Here is a 19,956-nt window from a genome sequence, read left to right on the forward strand (position 1 = left end):
AATTTTTACTTTAATATAACATATTGGGCACTAGCATTATTCACCTTACATAGTTTTCTTCCTCTGACAATTATTTTATAGAATAGCTAAAAATAATATAGCTGGAATCCAATGAATTGCTTTCATATCAAAATCAGTGCTTTATATTGGAAACCTTTTTATATATTATTTTATTTTCACACATATCCATTAATTTTGAATCCTGAGCTTGATTACTTACAAAGAGTCCTTAGGGACTCTAAGACCTTATCAACTGAATATCGACTACCAGACTGATACATATGCTTAGCCCAGTAGCAGAAAAGCAGCAACAAACTTGATCTTAACTGTCTTTCTGGCATCAAAAATTATTTGAGCAGAATAGCACTTAAAGCTAATGTTGCTCACACGTTTTACTCCACCATGAAAAATAACAAGGGTCACGCAGCTAAATTCCCATGTTCCTGTGGTCAGTGAAACCCTTCTCTCATTACACCCAACTCATCCTCTGGATACAGTCATTACATAGGGCCACAGGTGGTTTGTACTCTCTGCTACCTCTTTCTTTGCTCATTCAACCTATATCCCCAAAATTATGTTTCCAAAAAAGATGAAAATTTTCACTTTTTAAGAAATGTGCAATTATTTATTTTTAAAAAGTAAACAGAGGGACACCTGGGTGGCTCAGTCAGTTGAGTGTCCAACTGTTGATTTTGGCTCAAGTCATGATCCCAGGGTCATAAGATCAAGCCCATGTCAGAATCCGCGCTGGGCATGGAGCCTTCTTGGGACTGACTCTCTCTCTCTCTCTCTCTCTCTTTCTCTCTCTCTCTCTCCCTCTCAAGAATAAATAAATTAGTAACAGAAAAAGAAAAGTAAATGAAATAATTTAATGCCCGTGATTCTACTTCTCCTTACTCTGAATAAAGAACATTAGACTGAGGTGATGTTAGAAAATTTTGCTCACTCTAAAATTCACGAATGCTATTTCTGATAAAGACTGATAATTGCATTTGATCCTGAAACAATATAATTTTACACACGGGATACACTTTGAAAAGGAGTATAAAGTAAAACCTTGGTCAGTTGGCCCTTTCTGTACATTCATTCATCGTACCAATATTTATCAAGTGCCCCCATTGGGTGAGACACTAGACTCTGTGTGCTGAAGATCAAGTGATGAGGTAACAGATGTATTTCTCTTTTCTGTTCTAGTTAGCAACTCTTCTCTGGTTAACTAAGGTTTAAACCAAAAGCACTGGCTAAAATCCTATGAAAATGCCTTCTTTCCTTTAGAAATAGAGCACGCAGAAAATGATCAAGGATCTCATAACATCTCGGCGATCTGGGGATGAGTGCCCATTCTTATCCAATACGTGATGATGTCAGAGGCGTCTGGTAGGGAACAAGAGCCAGCTGCCTTTAGGGCACATGATGGATGTATTTAAGGAGCCTCACCAAGTATTTCTCAGGAGAAGATGTCAAGGACTGACCTTACATTATGAAATAGTTGTTTGACAAGGGAATAGAGAAATTGGCTCATGAGTATCTCAAACTGCCACTTTGTCTCATACCTCGAACATAATTGGTGCCCCTTTCTGCACTGTTTCCCCTTTCACTACAGAAAAGGGGAATTCAGGTTCTCATTAGACACAACGTGACACTCAGACAGTTGGCAAAGCCAGTGACCTTCCCATACTGTTTGCAAACTAATCAGGAAAGCCTAAAAGCCATGCCTGACCTCTCAGGGGCTTCTTGCGTCACCAGAGGAAGGCAGTAATCCTGCTTCAGGGCACGACCAATTGGAAAGAGGCAAATTTCTCACAAACAGCAATGTGGCCATTTGTACCTAAGTGATGGAAAGTGCACAGGGCCTCAGCAGTGTGTCCTAAGGCCAAGGCTGCCTCTTCGTCCAGCATCGCCCAGTGATAAGATCAGGGCCCAGACAGGATTTTTGGCGAACTGCCAAATGTGTCGGAACAGATAGCGTCTGCTCATCTATAATCTGCCTTTATAAGTTTTCAGATGTCTCTAACATAAAGAACTGCACTAAATCTAGAACTCTACCCACCTCCACTTCCAAAAACATCTCTGACTTGAATAAAGCATCAACAAGAGCCAGCGGCTTAAAGAGCCTGCCTCCGTGTGCCATAACTAGTCGAATCATTATGTAGAAAGGAAGGAGCATTTTATTTACTGACTAATACCCATGGGGTCATTTTTTTTCCACATCAAGACAAAAAAAATCGTCAAAAACAGAAGTATAAGAGACAGAGGAGACAAAAAACAAGCATGGAGACAAGGAACACTAGCTTCAGTCGTGAGTAGTCACTCCAGAAGAGGCCTCATCACTGGGGATGATGGCTTTGATTATTGGAACCATCTGTGGAAGGACTAAGCAGCATGCATCCCGACAGTAGGAATGAGCAGTAGAGACAGGAGGTGACAGGAGACAGCAGTAGAGACAGGAGGGTCCTGCACTTGATTCCGAATGCATGCATTCAACATCTATGTTCCCAACATCCTTCCAGGCCCTGCGGGGCTGAACAGAGATGAGCAAAACATGGTCCCTAAACCAGGAAGGCATACTCTCAAGCTGGGAACTCAGAAACAAAAATGCATAATGACCAGACGATGTGATGGTTCAGAATCAGAAATACTGCAACGTGTATCAGGACCCCAGCAAATGTGCTGACCCAATAGAATGGAGACAGTCAGAAGTGCTTCCCGGGGGAAAACAGACTTTTAAATTCAAAATGCATTGTAGTTCTCCAGGAACCAAGGAGGGGTAAGGATATTCCAGATGGAAACAAGGCAGGAAGGCAAGGAGTTCTGGGAAAGCCCAGGAGGCGGAGACCCATTCTATGTGGTAAAAATTGGGCAGGCGGCAAATGTAGAAATTGGAGTGGAACAGGTAACCCAAGATGGTGCTGACAAGACTCGAGGCAGCAGGAATGCGGATTCCTTGCGCTGTCCTAGTTCAGCTGTCTGTCTTTGTTGTCGAAATCTTGATTCCATCAGAGCAGAGTCTGTAATTAGCATTTGCCAATATATCCCCAGTGATAGGAAAAGGGAGCAAAATAATTGTCCAATAACTGAAAGTCTGAATGAGCTTCGTTTGAAGACACAGGCAGGAGGTATCTCTCTCCCGTGTTTGAAGGAAGAGCACTCACCAGTCCTTGAAGTTTCTGGAGGTCAGCCCTCAATTACCTGGGAAGCTTTCTTGTCCAATATGTCTCGCCCGCCGAAGATGATGGGAAATCCGGGTTTTCTGGTGCTCGTACTGGCTGAAAAAGCACAAGTGTTTCATTTCCATATATTAGAGCAACAATGAGTGAGATGGAATGGGAGCAAATCAGGCACTCAAAGAAATTACTACAGCAAAGAAATCGTATCAGCAGCTTCCTGCACTGCGGGCCCTTGGCAGGGCCTGCTGCTTGGCTCCATTGTAAAGCTGCTTCTGCATATCCGTCAGGAACCGCAGCAAAGTGAGGAGAAACTTAAAAGACGTGAGGTTATGGTTTTTTGGTGTTTTTTTTTTCTTAAAGGTGAATTTTCACTTCTTTAATCTTACGTTTTAGCTGAATTGATTTGAATGGGTAAATCCCATTCTAATGCACTGGGTATGTTGTTTTCATAGAAAACAGGGGAAAAAAACACCTTTATAGATATCTGTCAGACTAGTGCAAATGGAACTTGGTGGGAGTGAGAAAGGGGTCTCTAATTGTCTCCTAGCAACCGTTACCATGGTTGTGGATATTCCTCCTTTCCTTACAAAGTAAAAAAAAAAAATTAATATAAAAGGAAAAGTAAAGAAAGCAAAGGATGTATGTTTTTTGAGGAGGAAGGAAACTGGTTGGCAGAATGCTAGTACTTGTATCTTGGAAGAATTGTGAATTCTAGGCATTGATTGTGTTCAACTAAAATTGTTTTAGTTGCTGCTTCAAGAATACCTCTTAAAATAGTTTCTGTTATTGTTGTTGACACAAACATTCAAAAGCTCAGTTTCTTTTCAAAAAGATAAAAGAAAATCTGATAATTTTAGAGAAATAAGCTAGTGTTTCCAGCCTTGAATAGAAAGCTGCTGCATAGACTTGTCTACTATGATTTAGAGAAAGGCAAGTAATATTCCTCATTAAATGGGAGACAGAGGATAACTATGTAATTTATTCCATCAGAATTCTGCATCCACTCTCCAAATGCTTAAAAGGCAGTGAGATTGACAAAAAGGAAGCAAAGCACCTAATATGACCTTTGAGGACACTTTTCGGAATCTTGTAAACGTCAGTATAACCACATTGTATAAAACCTCCAGTGTTCCTATCAGACAGTTGAGTAATAGAGTGCACTACCTGCCAGTACGTGAAGTGACGCATCTTTTAATCAGTGATTTCGTTAAAGGTAACAGGACAGATTCATGCTTAATCCTCCCCTTACGTTGCACACATCTTCCCTACTGATCACCTAGATTTTCTCTGCCCTTGCGTACAACTGGTGCCAAGTTTAAGATCAGATTATGGGAGCTCCTGGGCAGCTCAGTTGGTTAAGCGTCTCTTAATTTTGGCTCAGATCATGATGTCACCGTTTGCGAATTCAAGTCCCACATCGGGATTTTCTCTCTCTCACTCTCTTCTCTGTCCTTCCCCCGCACTGTCTATCTCTCAAAATAAATAAATAAACTTTAAAAAATATATTAAGATCAGATCGTGGAAGGAAGTTAAAATGGTGTCATTGTTACAAAAAAAAAGAAGAAGAAGAAGATGGTCCACATGATCACTGGTAAATGGAAGGAAGATCAAGATTATACACAGGGAATTTTCTTTTCTTTTTTTTTTTTAAGTTCCCCACCCCCAGTGTCACATATACCAAGAGATTTTATGTTCTTCCAAGTCCAGGCGGCAGTTGTCTGAATATTGTCTTATGTCTTTTCCTTTATAACCACAGAATCTATACTGGAAAAAAAACGTTTTTTAATTTATTTTAATGTTTATTTATTTATGTTTTTTTGAGAGAGAGATAGAGCACCAGCAGGGGAGAGGCAGAGAGAAAGGGAGGCACAGAATCCGAAACAGGCTCCAGGTTCTGAGCTGTCAACACAGAGCCCAACGCAAGGCTCAAAACCACAGACCATGAGATCAGACCTGAGCCTGTCGGACGCTTAACTGACATAGCCGCCGAGGTGCCCCAGAAAAAAAAATTTTTTTTAGTTCTATTCTTGTAATAATATTATGGTTATTTTTGCTGGTTGTTATCATATGTAAATTTGAAGGTCAAGTATTTTAATCCAGTATAATGACATAACAATATAAGTATCTTGCCCATAACATGAAAGAAACTAATTTTCTGGTCTCTGCCCACTGTACCCTATCATTTTCCTTTCTTAATCATGAACATAACATTCACCCATTCGCTCGGTTATTCAACAAATATTTATTCCATACCTATCCATTTCTAAGCACTGTGTATAAAATTAAATCAGTTGTGGTTCATTCCTTAAAGGAATTTCAAATGTAAAGGAAAACAAGAACACAAGCAAATAATATAGCACAGTGTGGAAAGGTGTAATAAAGACTAAAGCAAATGGCTGAAAGATGAGTCAGAACTCCCCAGGAAGAAGCGGTGGGAAAGGGCCTTGGCAGATGGCAGAGGGAAAGAAGAGCCCTGGGATGGAGCCATTGGGGGGGGGGGGTGCGGGTGGCTGGAAGTAAGTACGTGTGGTTGGAACATCAGGTGCAGGGGAAATGAGAAGACGCTCATGGCAAATTGAAGACAGGTTCCAAAGGGCTTCACAGTCTCTGTTAAGTAGTCTTCTATTCCGCATAGCCTTTAAATGTCACTGGGTGTTTTTAGATGTGATCTGATCGATCTGTGGTTTAGAATGATAATTCTCATGACAGCATAGAGAATGGACTGAAAGGGGAACAGACTGGTGATCAAGCGAGCAATGGTGCTTCGTCTTTATTTTTTATGTCTCATGTATACCAGTAGTTAGCTTCATTTATTTGGCGTCTATATCACACGTATTTATTGAGTGCTTATCAGAGGCCAGACAATGTCCTAGGCGCCCCCACAAGTCCCTGACTCGTGAGGGAGCCACACAATAAACAAGTAAATATCTAATGCCAAGTAGTGATAATGAGAAATTCTTAAACGTATTAATTAATGTCTACTTTGCCAAGCACCACGATATGCACTTAATTCAGGGATTCATAGTCACCATTACTTTTGTTAAGATTTTGAGAAGCTCAAATGATGAGGGTTTAAAAAAACCATTTAAAAAATGGTTTAAATGTTTTAAATTTAAAAATCATTTAAAAAATGATTAGGGTTTAAAAAGGAAAATTTCCTTTGGAAAATTAAACAGTATTGTTAGTTATGGATAATAGTCTTCATGGGAATAAGATCCCTACACACGTACATGCAAATACAACATACAGACACTGAAATAGAACAATATCATTTATTAGGGAGGGACATATTTTCCCTGCCTTTTTTCTCTTGGTTATGACCTTTCATTTGCTTGGTTTTTTTAAATAATTCCAGAGTTAGTCACTTGAACAAATGTAAAGAGTTTACATAGAAAAGTCTGTATTTGTCTGTGAAGATTGGGTCTCTGTGTACATCTCTGTCTGCACTCTGAATCCACTTCACAGGAACCTGGTTCTATGCACCAGCTGCTTTCTGAAGTGCAGCACCAAGCTGTCTGAAGTCCAAAACACTTAATAAATTCCCCTATAAGGAAAGCATTCTCCTGAAATAAAAGTAAAGAGAGTAACTCTGGGGTCATATGTCTTGTGTATTTAACTAGTCACGGTTTACCATCTGTTGAATAGATTACAAATGTGCAAATTTTAGAACTCGTGACTAAAAAGGTACCAGCTGGCATTATTACATAGTTGAGGCACTAACAGAAAAATTATGGACAGAACATATCTTGAATATGCCTCAAATAGTTCCGTTGACTTTTTATTGTGGGTAAAGATGATCAACATAGAAGAGAAATAAGAAAATGCCACTAAAGCAACTCAAATCTGAAATGTATGTGACGGTTAAGGAAAGCGATGAGTAGAGAGTAAAGCTGTAGGAAGGATGTCCTTAAACAACCTTTTAAAACTGTTCTACAGAGCTGTGTACTCTATCTGGCTCTTGGGATTTTGGTGAACATTAGCATATTAAAGTCTCTAAAAATTCCTATAGCAAGGCAGCCTCAAACCTTATTTAACCTGGTGTTCCCTGCAAGAGTGGCCACAGAATTTCTTGCTCTCTCTTTAGCTCTCTCTCTCTCTCTCCCTCCCTGCAGTCACCTCTCTACATTTTATTTGCCTAGAAAATACAGGAAAATAAAACGTCTCCAAGAAAATAAGGGAAGTTTGAATTAAAAATGAGAGAGGGAAGAATGTTCAGATGATAATATTTCAAATCAAAATGATAAGGAAAAGAAATACGAAATCAAGGGGAGAGTGGTAGGAAGATGGTATACGAACAGGAGCCCCCAGAACCCGTGGTTCATTAACACTTCCCTACGCTGGAAAGTCACACAATCAGAGGCTCTCAGGTTGGCTGGATCTTAGAGGCCATCTATCCCACAAACAACACCTTTCCAGGGTGCTTATGCAAGCCATGTTCGAACATAGTTGACGTATAATTCACATATCCCGTCACAATTATCTATCCCTTTGAAACCTATGTGACAATCTGTGACATTTGAAGACATTTTTTCCCATCACCACCAACCCCACCCGCCCCCTCAAGTTTTCTTTGTAACCCATAAATAGATATTTATTCAGTGACGACATGTCACGCAAGCGGGGGGGGGGGCAGAGGGAGAGAGAGAGAATCTCAAGCAGGCTCCACAGTCAGCGAAGAACCCAACATGGGGCTCAATCCCACGACCCTGGGATCATGACCTGAGCTGAAATCAAGAGTCAGACACTCAACTGACTGAGCCACCCAGGCACCCCAAGAAACAAAATATTCTGATTTATATACTCTATAAACTACTGTTTATGAACAACATAAAATGTATTTAAAACTGCACAGAAAAAAAAAACTATATGGTACATAATTGAACCTTTAATGATCACTTTGAGGTTGTCACATAAATAGAATTATCTACTGGATTGAGTTGCACTTACATTAAAGTTAGACTATATACTTGAACTGTCATCTTAAATGTATACCTGATAGAGTACAAGGTAAACAAAACTGAATGCAAGTTATTGAAGCTTTTTTTGCTATTAGCTTTATTATGGATATATGAAGAATTTGCAAACCTAAACTTAGATATGTTAAGTTTTACCTGATAGCATTCCATCTGTGTGGCCCTGTACCAATCTGCTACAAAATGGGACTAGGGAAACCTTGCATATATGATGCGATTCAAATAAGCAGTATGTGCAGATAGGAGATTATTTAAAGAAAAGGAATTGGTTTTTTTGGTTCCTTAAAAGAAAGCTGGTTTTTCTCATCCCCAGCCTTGGCATTTGCCTACTACCTAATGTGATAATGAAGGGCACTGTCATAAATGTCTGTTATTTATTTTCCTCTTAGGAAAGATGTATAATAACTGGCCAAAAAATAAGTCATTTTTCTGACTGCTATGGCCTAAGGAAGGCAACGGGGTATAGTAAAAAAAAAAAAAAAAAAAAGACGAAATTGTAGTCAAAACATCTGGGCTGGCGTCCCAGCTTCATCACTTAATGACTGTATTTATTTAATGTGTTTGTTTATGAAAGCAAAATATTCCCCCCTCCACCTACAGCTCATTAGAATTGTTCAAAAGAATTATTTTTTTTTACGTTTGTTTATTCTTGAGAAACAGAGACTGAGTACAAGTGGGAGAGGGCCAAAGAAAGAAGGAGACACAGAATCCAAAGCAGACTCCAGGCTCTGAGCTGTCAGCACAGAGCCCAACATGGGGCTCAAACCCACAGACTGTGAGATCATGACCTGAGTCGAAGTCGGATGCTTAACCAACGGAGCCACCCAGGCGCCCCACAGAATTGTTTTTTATATTGCTTCTTAAAAAATAATCTCTGTGGGGCGCCTGGGTGGCGCAGTCGGTTAAGCATCCGACTTCAGCCAGATCACGATCTCGCGGTCCGTGAGTTCGAGCCCCGCGTCCGGCTCTGGGCTGATGGCTCAGAGCCTGGAGCCTGTTTCTGATTCTGTGTCTCCCTCTCTCTCTGCCCCTCCCCCGTTCATGCTGTGTCTCTCTCAGTCCCAAAAATAAATAAACGTTGAAAAAAAAAATAATCTCTGTAATTAAAAAAGAGCTTTGTGCTCACTGGTTCTTTCAGGCCGCTATGTGTGTTTCACATTCGAAATCACAAATTCCATAGAACCTTCTGTGCCTCTCTACAAATATTTTCAATCACTAAATTAAAACACTGTTAAACAGAATGGATCTCTGCTAAGAGATGGCCATTGTTAACATGATGAGAATCCTAATATTATTCAAGCTCTGTGGGTGTAGAATTTTGGAGCCACCATAGCAGTCAGAGAGAAGGATGTATTCTACAATGTGCTTTTCTGTAGCTGTTGGCAGTTACCATGCTGAGGTGAGGTGTGGAGACAGAACTAAACACCTGCGTTTTAGCACTTGGTTTTCGCCCCTAGTTCTATGACTCCATTCAGTTCCTACCCCCAGAGGGCCCTCGGTGGGGAGAAGTGATCTACAATCTTTGTTCTGGAAGGACGACACTGAAGGGTTTTTTTTAACATCTGGAATACATTCAAAGAAAAAACCAATAGCCAACCAGTACGAAGTATGGATGTCCTTAAAGTATATAAGACAGGACAAAGGGAAAAATCTTGTATCAGGAATGAAAAGAATTTATTAAAGATACTGATTCATCCCTATTTCTCTCTATCAAAATAAACCTTTCTTTCTTGTTTTTTTTTTTAGATATCCAAATTTAGATATCCAAATAAAATCATGGTATTTCATGCAACTTGAGTCCTTGACTATACTCAGAGATTAGGAACTCAGAATATAACGTACATGTGTTATGCTACAGAGATGAAAGCTTGGGACAGTTACCCAACAAAAGTATCTTTTTACCCTTAACAATGTCACTGTCACATTGGTAATTTTTTTTTAATTTGGAGACTTAGTTTGGTTTCCCCTGAAGCAGATCTTAAGACAAGGATTTGTGTGTAATCAGTAGGTTTGGGAGTTGAAGAACACACTGCAAGTGCAGTGGAGAAATGCAATCAATTAAAGGCGCGTTTATCTAGAAAATTACCATGTGGGTGACCAAGGCTTAATCTCATTTGATATTAATGTAAATTACTAGAGGATTATTGTAAATGTCATTTGAAATTAGTGTAAATAGAACACACATGTCAGACTCCTCTCTCTGGCATGGGCGTTGCAATACTTCTGCACCAGCTCCCGTCCGTCTCTGTATGGGGGCTGCTGGGGAGGAGGGCATTAATTCCCTGGCACCTCCTGCCTGGCCTGCTAGCCCGCCCCACCATGAGCAAAGTGGGCTCCAGGGATCAGAGAAGATCCCAACGTCCAGGAAATTCAGGTGCTGGCAGTTATAGCAGTATGCACTGAAGTGCTAAGAGGAAAAGCATTAGTGGGCCATCAGTAGTGTCTGTGACCCTCACTGGCCATGCAAACACATGACTTTAAGCCTGAGAAAGACTCTCCCCTGACATCTTTTACCGGAAGGCAGTCAGCCACTGTTCGGAGCTTCCGAAAAATGAGTGCGTCCTAATTAGAAACTTCTGTAATTTCTAACATCTTCAAGTGTGGAAGGAAAAAATACAGTTGTGTGTGTGTGTGTGTGTGTGTGTGTGTGTGTGCATGTACTGATGAGAGCTCTCATTCTCCGTCCTCTCCCTCAATCTCTTCTCACACAAATAGCCTTAGTTCCTTTTGTTCTGGGGTTCTTCATGTTCCCCTCACTGACTGTGAATCGCATCCCCAGAAGTAAAGGTCCTGTTGTTCTCTTACATGGTTGTAATTGAACTCTGCAGTGTGTTTGCAGAAATCCTTTGCCTTACGTTTTTCCTTTGGTGAAACTGAGGTAAACTAGCTAATCAAACGAAACAAGGGAAAGCTTTTGTTTCTCTCTATAATAAGGTATTTTGAAGCACCCTGAAAGTCAACATTCAGGAGGCATCTGGGGGGTTGGGCTTTCTACAGAGACAAAGGACTAGTGAGTGACTGCCCTCGTTATAGTAAGTCTCCACCATTGACGAGGCATCGTGTCCCCCACACCACCAGCTAGGCTGTACTGGTTGGCCACTGTCATGGAATTTTCTGGAACGTGATAACGGCTGGGAGAGGAATTTCTAGCTGCCTATTAAATCGGAGTAAAAGGAGAAATCGGGTGTGCCATTGCTGGGCTCTAGCTTGAAGATAGTGTTCACTACAGTGATCGTGGCTTCGTAATAACAGTGGGAGGTAATACACAGCACCTCGTATCTAGAGAGACCCCTGAATGCTTTATAAACCATTGATACAGAAAGGATTCACGTAAAATTGTATGGTAGGTTAAAGGCCAAACTCCCACCATTTACAAGTTTCAAATTGATCTTCATATACTAGTGTTTGTGGCATTTATACGCTAACTTCTTTATTCATCCACTCAATCAGTATTTATTTAACATCTATTCTGTCTTTAAAATTACCTTGTTCTCCCCACAAAATGATCCCGCTTCTCCTTCAAATCCATGGCACACCCTTTACTCGGTATTTCAGTCATTTCTGTTTGAGGCTTATCGTCTTAGGAGAGAAATTAAACACTCTTATAACTGCAGCACCGACTTATCTTTTTAAGCCTTGAATCTCCTTACCCTAAACTTATACATAGGACACATTTATTGAACTAAATTTATTTAAAGGTGGGGTCAGGGCTCCTGGGTGGCTCAGTCGGTTAAGCGTCCGACTTCAGCTCAGGTCACAATCTCATGATTCATGAGTTCGAGCCTGACGTTGGGCTCAGTGCTGACAGCTCAGAGCCTGGAGCTTTCTTTGGATTCTGTGTCTCCCTCTCTCTCTGCCCCTCCCCAGCTCTCTCTCTCTCTCAAAAAAAAAAAAAAAAATCAATCAATCAACATTTTAAAAATTAGAAAAAAATAAAGGTGGGATTGAGGTGAAAAGTATCCTGGGTTCATCCTTCCCTAATTTTAATAAATGAATAAAGACTTAGAAGTTACAGTCATAAAGATTATGCCATAATTTGTTAATAGAACAGTTTGGTGAGTGCATCTGGCATTTACCTTATTAAATATGCATAGGCCTGACTTTAGAATTGAATCTTTTGACCAGCAACATAGATATTTCTCAGCAACTGTTTCCTAAAAAACAACCAAGAGAAAGTAATCAAAGAAAGCATTTAGTGCCTTTTCTGAAGCATTTTATTCTTGTAAAGATGGGTTCTTCTGAAAGTGTACAATCAGTGTAACTTGTACATTCTCCCTAACTCACTCTTTAGAACTCTGAACAGACACTTGATCATTATTCTTTGTCCATTTATCATCCTCTGTGTCTTTTAAGAAGATAACAGAGATGGAGTCTCTACTCCTACACCTTTCTGTCTTTATGAAAGGCCATAATTAATTGCTGCAGCGAAGTCTTTGTTGTAGACATGGCTTTCCCATAACAAGTGGGCCAAACACACTGTGTGTTGTGCTGTTAGATATTAATATCTTTCACCTCCCACTGTTTATTTTCCTTCTTTATAAAGAATAATGTCAGAAATAGCAAGACACAGGTGTGGTCTGCATCCAGAGTCCAGCCACTCAGATTTTTTATTTTGTTTTGTTTTTATACAACACTTTGGTTGAGATGACGACAGCCGTGGAGAACCATATCCGTGAGACTGTTGGTTTTACACAACCATAAAAACAATGGAAAAACCTAAGCAAATGACACCCTAGGTGCAGGGCCCTTGACTACGGAGTAATGGAGTATAAATTGGATTTGTTTTCACAAAGAAACTTCCATCTAGTGTTGGATGCTTGGCAGAGGGACCGAGATCTGGCCGTTATTAACCCCTGGCCACCCCCAGTCAGGGTGGTGAGTGTTCAAAGGCAGTGAGGCTCTCACATTCGTTTTACCCCAGCCAGGATCTGGCTCAGCAAAAATGGCATTCTCTGTAGCGTCCCCAGCCAGGGAAATAAATCCTCAGATCACTGCTCCCTGAGGCCCCTGGTTCCCAGAACGTTGAGGCGTATCACGCCCTGCAAGGCCTCTTCTGCCGGGATTTTTGTCACTTTCAATTGTTTGTGGTTTCTAAAAGTCCTCATCCCTCGAAAACGCATTACATAAGCTTTAATTTATGACAGCTCTTTGCTAGGCAGTCTAGAACTGACAGTAATTTCCTCGCAGAGACACTTAGTGCAGAATTTCCACAGCTTTTTCACATGTGCAAGTGTTAACTCTTGAAAATGATTCTAGGGGAAACCACAGGTTACTGACTGCAGCCACAGAGAAACCCCAAGCCGAGAGCACTGAGAGAGAGGAGGCAGCATGAGCAGGGGGGCTTAAAGAGAGTGCGAAACGGCTTACCCAGTCAAGCCAGAGAAAGTTCCAGTGAGTCAGCAAGAGATTAATAATGAATTGTTTTGTGGCAGCAATCCCTGCTGAGGTCACATAGCAGGAAGTGCTGGCCGACTGGATCATCGACTCTGCAGTTTCCTGCCAGTACCAGCTGTCAAGTGTCCCTAGATCATTGTCCTTTGTACAAGTTGTACCTGAGATTCCGGAGAAAAAGAGGGCTCCTGCCTGCCCAGCCCCCCCCCCCACTAAATCACTCGGGTTTGGGTTACCCAATATGGTGACTAATTAAGCGGTTTCTTTACTGAACTTTCCTTATCATCCCGTCTCTGTATTGCTTGTTCTCATTTCTGTGGTGAGACTGTCAAGGGGTGTTCAGTTTTAGATAAACTGGGGACCGGATAAATGGGGCAGTATAAAAACTACTTGTAAAACATTGCAAATGTGTAGTTGAGCTTCCTGGAGAGTGAAGTCTCCAGGAGCCAAGAGTGAAAGAAACTTGCACCCAGGGAAGTTGGGCAGCACCCAGATTGGGCAGCCTGACTGACTGGGGGTTTCATGCTCACCCGAGAACAGGGACTTTGGGCTCAGCCAAGGCAGTAAGTTAGACCTCAGGTCCCATTTAAAGCCACGTTCTAGAAGAGTGACAACCCAGTCAAAGAGAGGAGCAGAAAAAAATCTGCTTCCTGTACAAGGAGTCAGCTGAGTGTTTTCTGCCTTGGCCTGGGCTCAGCGTGGTGAGGGAGACACCTTCTGTGAGAATTGGTCATCGCAACCTTCTTGAGGTAGATTGTCGTTTAAATTTGAATTTATTCCACCTTCTGAGATCTGGGAATCAGTGACATCAACACTGCAGTATTTGTCAGAACACACAGATGTGTGAAGGGTTATTGGTAGAGAATCTCCCAGAATTGTTGAAGGGAAATCCTCGTACTTAGAATGCACGACATATCCTGAACAATATGAACAAATATTTCAAAGTAAAATTTCCAAACTGCCTTGTAGTGAAACTGCAGAACCATAAAAACAAAGAGGAGGTCTTGGCTGTAACCAAAAAGGAAAGATTGCATGAGCAGAGACACCATTTCACCAATAGCTGTGTGTGCAAAACTCTGTTTTCTGTTTCAAAACGGTTTTCCTTTATTTTATACACAAGTCACCAATTTACAAAGAACTACTGTTAGAGGATGTTAAAATGCTAAAAGCAACTTAATTTTTCCTTTTATGATGAAAGTACATGAAAATCATGTGTTGTGTTATCACCTTCGGGGAGCCAGTCAGATTCCAAAGCTGCCCATCAGTAATTGTCATTAGATTTTCTCTCATTGAAGGAATTTTCAGTTTTATAGAAAATAAGAGTTGTAATTTCTTTTTTTATTATTTTTTTTAACATTTATTTATTTTTGAGACACAGAGAGAGGCAGAGCATGAGTAGGGAAGGGGGAGAGAGAGAGGGAGACGCGGAATCTGAAGCAGGCTCCAGGCTCTGAGCTGTTTGTTAGCACAGAGCCCAGCGCGGGGCTGGAACTCATGAACCGGGAGACCATGACCTGAGCTGAAGTCAGACGCTCAACCGACTGAGCCACCCAGGCGCCCTTAAGAGTTGTAATTTCTAATGCAACTTTATTCCTGCATTAGAAATTTCTGAGTTTCTAATTTTCAAAACATTTCTGAAAACATTCTTAGGGGGAAAAAATGAATCTAGCAGAGAGAAAAAGTCTCTTGATGTTTTGTCTTTAGTCTTTTTATTATAATAAAATAATAGTCTATCCATATGCAGGGGGGAATTAACTAAGTATTCTATAGTATCAGAGGTGTCTACACACAGAGATTGTGCCTTAGAAAAACCTTGCTTCCTGCTCAGGACAAGAATCCAGTCTACTCATAGAAAATCATTCTTAACAATTGAAGACACCAGCAGCCTATCATACATTTTCATACATATAGAATGAATATGTATCATACATATAGAAATACATGTATTTCTATACATTTATAGAAATAAATTATCAACAAATTAAGGATGACTATAGTCTTTGGACCAGAATAATTTTAAGTTTCTTATGTTAGTGCATATTCCATTATAGAAATATTCATATAAACTATCAGTTTGTTTTATCACCTTGTCATTCTCTTTGAGGGGATCATAGCATAGTAGTTTTCTGAACAAGAACAAGGTATAGTGAATGAAGAGTCATTTATACAGCACGATTGATATTAGAGGGTTTTCTTTTTTACTTTAATCACTTAATTTTTAAGGTGGCTTGTGCATTTCTTCTATTATAATGAAAACTGTAACATTTTTTCTTCATGTTTCCACATGGAATTATGCTACAATAGTTAAAATTCTGTTTTTAAAAATATCATTCAGTGAAGTTAAACAGGTTTTCTCTTATTTCCTTCTGTCTTTGCAGATTGTGAGTGTTGGGAAGCATGTTAAGGGTTACCACTACATCATTGCAAACTTGGTAAGAACTGTTTATTTTCTGTTTTTCATAAGAATTGCTCAAGCATTCCAGATTGTTTTAACTGTGCTTTACAATAACACTTCAGTAAATGAATAAACTACTTTACTTACTAATCTGTTGGTAACACTTAGGATAATATTTTTATTGCAGTGGTCATTGTATTCATAATGTGCAATTCAATATATTTTGGTGCAGACTAGCTTGACATCTGCCAAAGCAACCTTAAAAGTAATGATAATGTTTGCTTTACTGTGATATCACTTGGCAAATCAAATAATGGTCTTTCCTCTGTATAAATGGTAAATGTACCTATGGATCCAGATTTCCATTACTTGGCCTATCACAAGGATCATCAAACTGATGACCCATGTCCTCTGATTTTAAGAAAAAGCAAGATTGAAATGACTATTATATAAGGAAGTCTTTTGATTGGGAGTGATCCATATTTTTTTAAATTATGTCAGTTTTTCATATATGTAGAAGGTTATCGAACAAGATACATACATTAGTATAAAATCCTAAAAGGCCTAAGGCAAGTCCTTTTAGATTTCTTGGCAAGGCTTACCAAGTATTTCTTGTTAACTGCGGTGAAGAAGGAAAGCGAACTATGTGGAGGGCCATTCTCCTTGCTTTATTAGAGTGCCATCTGCCCCAAGGGCTTGCTCTCAAAAGTGGTTTATTTTAGAAAAGTTAAGAATTTTTTCTCCTTTTTCTCTTTTCCACCATATATTTCTTTGGTGAAGATATTTTGCTTACAACAGAAGAGCCAAAGGCTACAATAGAGATTTCAGATTTATCCATTCTTGTCATGTAGTGAGTGGACCATCACACTTTGAGACAGGAATTTTCAGTCTTTAGTGAACTGGATTTCACTATGGAATAGATATAGTAAAATACAACAATAGACTGTAAACTCCTATTTCCTTGTTTTTATTAATAAAGTATAATTTTGTTACTTCATGGATTATCATGAAAACACTGAGAAATTTTGACTTGTCTTTTCCATTGCTTTTAGTAGGTCCATAGTCTGGATGTTTTAATATATTTTATAAAAGTATAATTCTTAAAGCTAATATATTCTCATATTAGTCACTATAAGAGAAAAAACTCTTATGTTTATGGAATGTGTACACTCACAGTGACATTGTACAAGGTGATTCTAGCAAGTGGAGCGTTTTGACATCTCTTCTTTCCAAACAGTGGAATTAAAGAAGAAAAAAAAAGTCAATGTATTATAGACTGTCATACCAGAAATGAATTGCTGACATTGACAAACAAACCAGTACAAAATGGAAAGAATGGTTATAACATCCTAATGGCTATCACAGCCTTTCTTAAACAGCCCTAGGAGATGACAGCATATTTAAGTTATGTGTGTCATTACAGCATATGAAGTAGGAAAAAATATTTGCCTGAATTAGGGCATAGATCATCACTCTCACTAAAAATAACAAAGCCCTTACCATATGTATTTGATATCATTGTAATACATGATTACTCAGTAACTTGTGCAGATCTAAATTACAATATATTTATTAATTATGGTTTCTATTGACTTAATTCATTTATCTCTAAATAGCTGTGACTTCCAAAACCAGAATGTTTTTTGTTTCATTGGGCCAGTCACGGGCTGTTTCCTGAAAACTACTGCATAGGATTCCCAAATGTGAAGTAAATCCATTATCAAAAGAAAGATTATATTAATATACTTAATGTTGAAAGACTGAATGATTTCCCCCTAAAATCAGGAGCAGACAAGAATGGCCCCTCATCATTTCTGTTGAACATGGTCCTCAAGCTTCTAGCAAGGGATACTAGGCAAGAAAAAGAAATAAATGGCATTCAGATTAAGAAGAAAAGGAGATTTTGTGAATGTAAAATCCTAAGGAATCTAACTAAAAAACTGAAAACTGATAAAGAGTTTCAGCAGGGTTTCCGGATAGAAGGTCAGTATTAAAAAATATATATATGTGTGTATTTCTGTACACTAGCAACACACATTCTGAGAGTAAAGTTAAGAGAATAATTCCATTTATAACTTCCACTTACAATTTGCAACTAATCAGGGACTGGTATTTAACCAATTCATCGGGACTGTTTAGTTGGAGGGACCTCGATGGTGGGGTAGGAAGCTCCTGAACTTCCCTCCACCCCCAGACACACACAGAGTCATCGCCCTGAGAGAAATCCAAGCATCTAAGAAACTACACACACTGAAATGGATAGGAAAGGCTGAGACCACTCTTTCCGTAAAAACTACCCCAGCACAGTGCCATACAATCAGGAGGGAATCCCCGACTCCCAGCTTCTCCGTGAGCAGTGAGGATTTGGACCATACATTTAGCACCCCAGCTTTTAAGGCTGTCAAGAGACAGGCCCCAAAACACCTAGTTCTGAAAGCCAATGGTTATATGTCCATGAGACCCACAGGACTATAGAAAACAAAGAAGCCATATTCTTAATGGGCTCGTGAGCATTCAATGTAACTATCCCCACAGACCCTATTAGCACAGAGGGAGCAAGCAAAAATGCTCATCTCCACTCTTTCCCTGAAAGGCAGTTGACTATCTACTTCACAGTCTGCTGCCTCAGTGTCCATATGTAAGGGTCCAGCTGCGTGCATCAAAGAACTGGCCATGATTCTTCATGGACCCTGGGGAGCTGGTGGACATTTCTGTCACCTTCTCCTTCTGGCTCACTCCTCCTATAAAACCAGGACATCAACCTGTCTCTAGAATATTGTACACGTGCCTGGTGACCTACCCAAGGGATGACTGGACCTGATAGGCAACAGAGCTTATATTCACAAATCCCACAGTACTGTAGCAAGCAATGAGGCATTTCTTAACAGGTATGTGTAAAAGTACTAACCCACGCCATCCCCCCAGGGCTCAATATAGAGGCAGCTGGCAAGGTGCACGTTTCCTAGTTTTTCCCTAAAAGTGGGTTTGACCGTATATTTCACAGGCTGCTACCTGAGAGTCAAACTTCCATTCAGCCTGCATCTAGGTGCTGACTGTGATTCCTTCCTTTGGAACATTGGCAGGCCTGTCAACTACTAAGATCCACTTAAAAAAAAAAAAAAGAAGAAGCTGTTTGAGCAATCACATAGGTTTAAGAGACAACCAACAATTTAGTCCAGGCCCATTTGATGAGGCTCATCTCCTATATGTGACCAGTGTGCCAAGACTGGAAGATGTGTCTGTCTTATTTAATGTGCAGAAACCAACCAGCACAGGGAATCAGTAAAAATGAGGAAACGAGGAAATATGTTCCAAACAAAAGAACAAAATAAATCTCCAGAAATAAATCTTAATGAAATGGAAATAAATGATTTACACAACAGGGTTCGAAATAGCAGTCATAAAGATGCTTATCAAGGCCAGAAGAGCAAAGTATTAAGAAAAATAAGAATTTTGACAGAGTTAGAAAATATTTTAAAATGCCAGACATAAATCACAGAGCTGAAGAATACAATAACTGAACTATAAAATTCAATAGAGGTGTTCAATAGGAGACTAGAATAGGTAGTAAGAAAGCTCAGCTAACTTGAAGACAAGGCAGTGGAATCCATCCATTCAGAGAAGTAAAAAGAAAAAGAAAATGAAAGAAGTAAAGATAGCTTAAGGGACTTCTGTTACACCATCATAGATCAGTGTACATATTATAGGGCTCCCAGAAGAAGAAGAGGAGAGAAAGGAACAGAAAGCTTGTTCACATAAATAATGGCTGGAAACTTCCCTAACCTGAGTAAAGAAGTAGAAATCAAGATCTAGGGCAGCACGTGGGTGGCTCAGTTGGTTAAGCATCCGACTCTAGACTTCAGGTCAGGTCATGATCTCGCAGTTCACAGGATCGAGCCCCACATTGGGCTGTGTGCTGACAGTGCCAAGCCTGCTTGGGTTCTCTCTCTCTCTCTCTCCCTCTTTCTGTACCTCCCCTGCTCATTCACTCTCCCTCTCAAAAGAAATAAACATTAAAAAAAGAGATATA

General features: G+C 39.8%; 1 protein-coding gene across 9 annotated transcripts in view; it reads left to right on the top strand.

Moving 5' to 3' along the window:
• The window catches only part of GRIA4 (glutamate ionotropic receptor AMPA type subunit 4), a 480,512-nt gene that overhangs the window by 372,142 nt on the left and 88,414 nt on the right, over nucleotides 1–19,956 (top strand). For all 9 annotated transcript variants that reach the window (XM_043579212.1, XM_043579210.1, XM_043579209.1 and 6 more), the window contains one exon: nucleotides 15,910–15,963. In XM_043579212.1, the coding sequence (XP_043435147.1) occupies nucleotides 15,910–15,963 (54 nt within the window). The remainder of the gene's footprint in view (nucleotides 1–15,909; nucleotides 15,964–19,956) is intronic.

Source organism: Prionailurus bengalensis, chromosome D1 (assembly GCF_016509475.1).
Source record: "Prionailurus bengalensis isolate Pbe53 chromosome D1, Fcat_Pben_1.1_paternal_pri, whole genome shotgun sequence".
NCBI classification, from domain to species: Eukaryota; Metazoa; Chordata; class Mammalia; order Carnivora; family Felidae; genus Prionailurus; species Prionailurus bengalensis.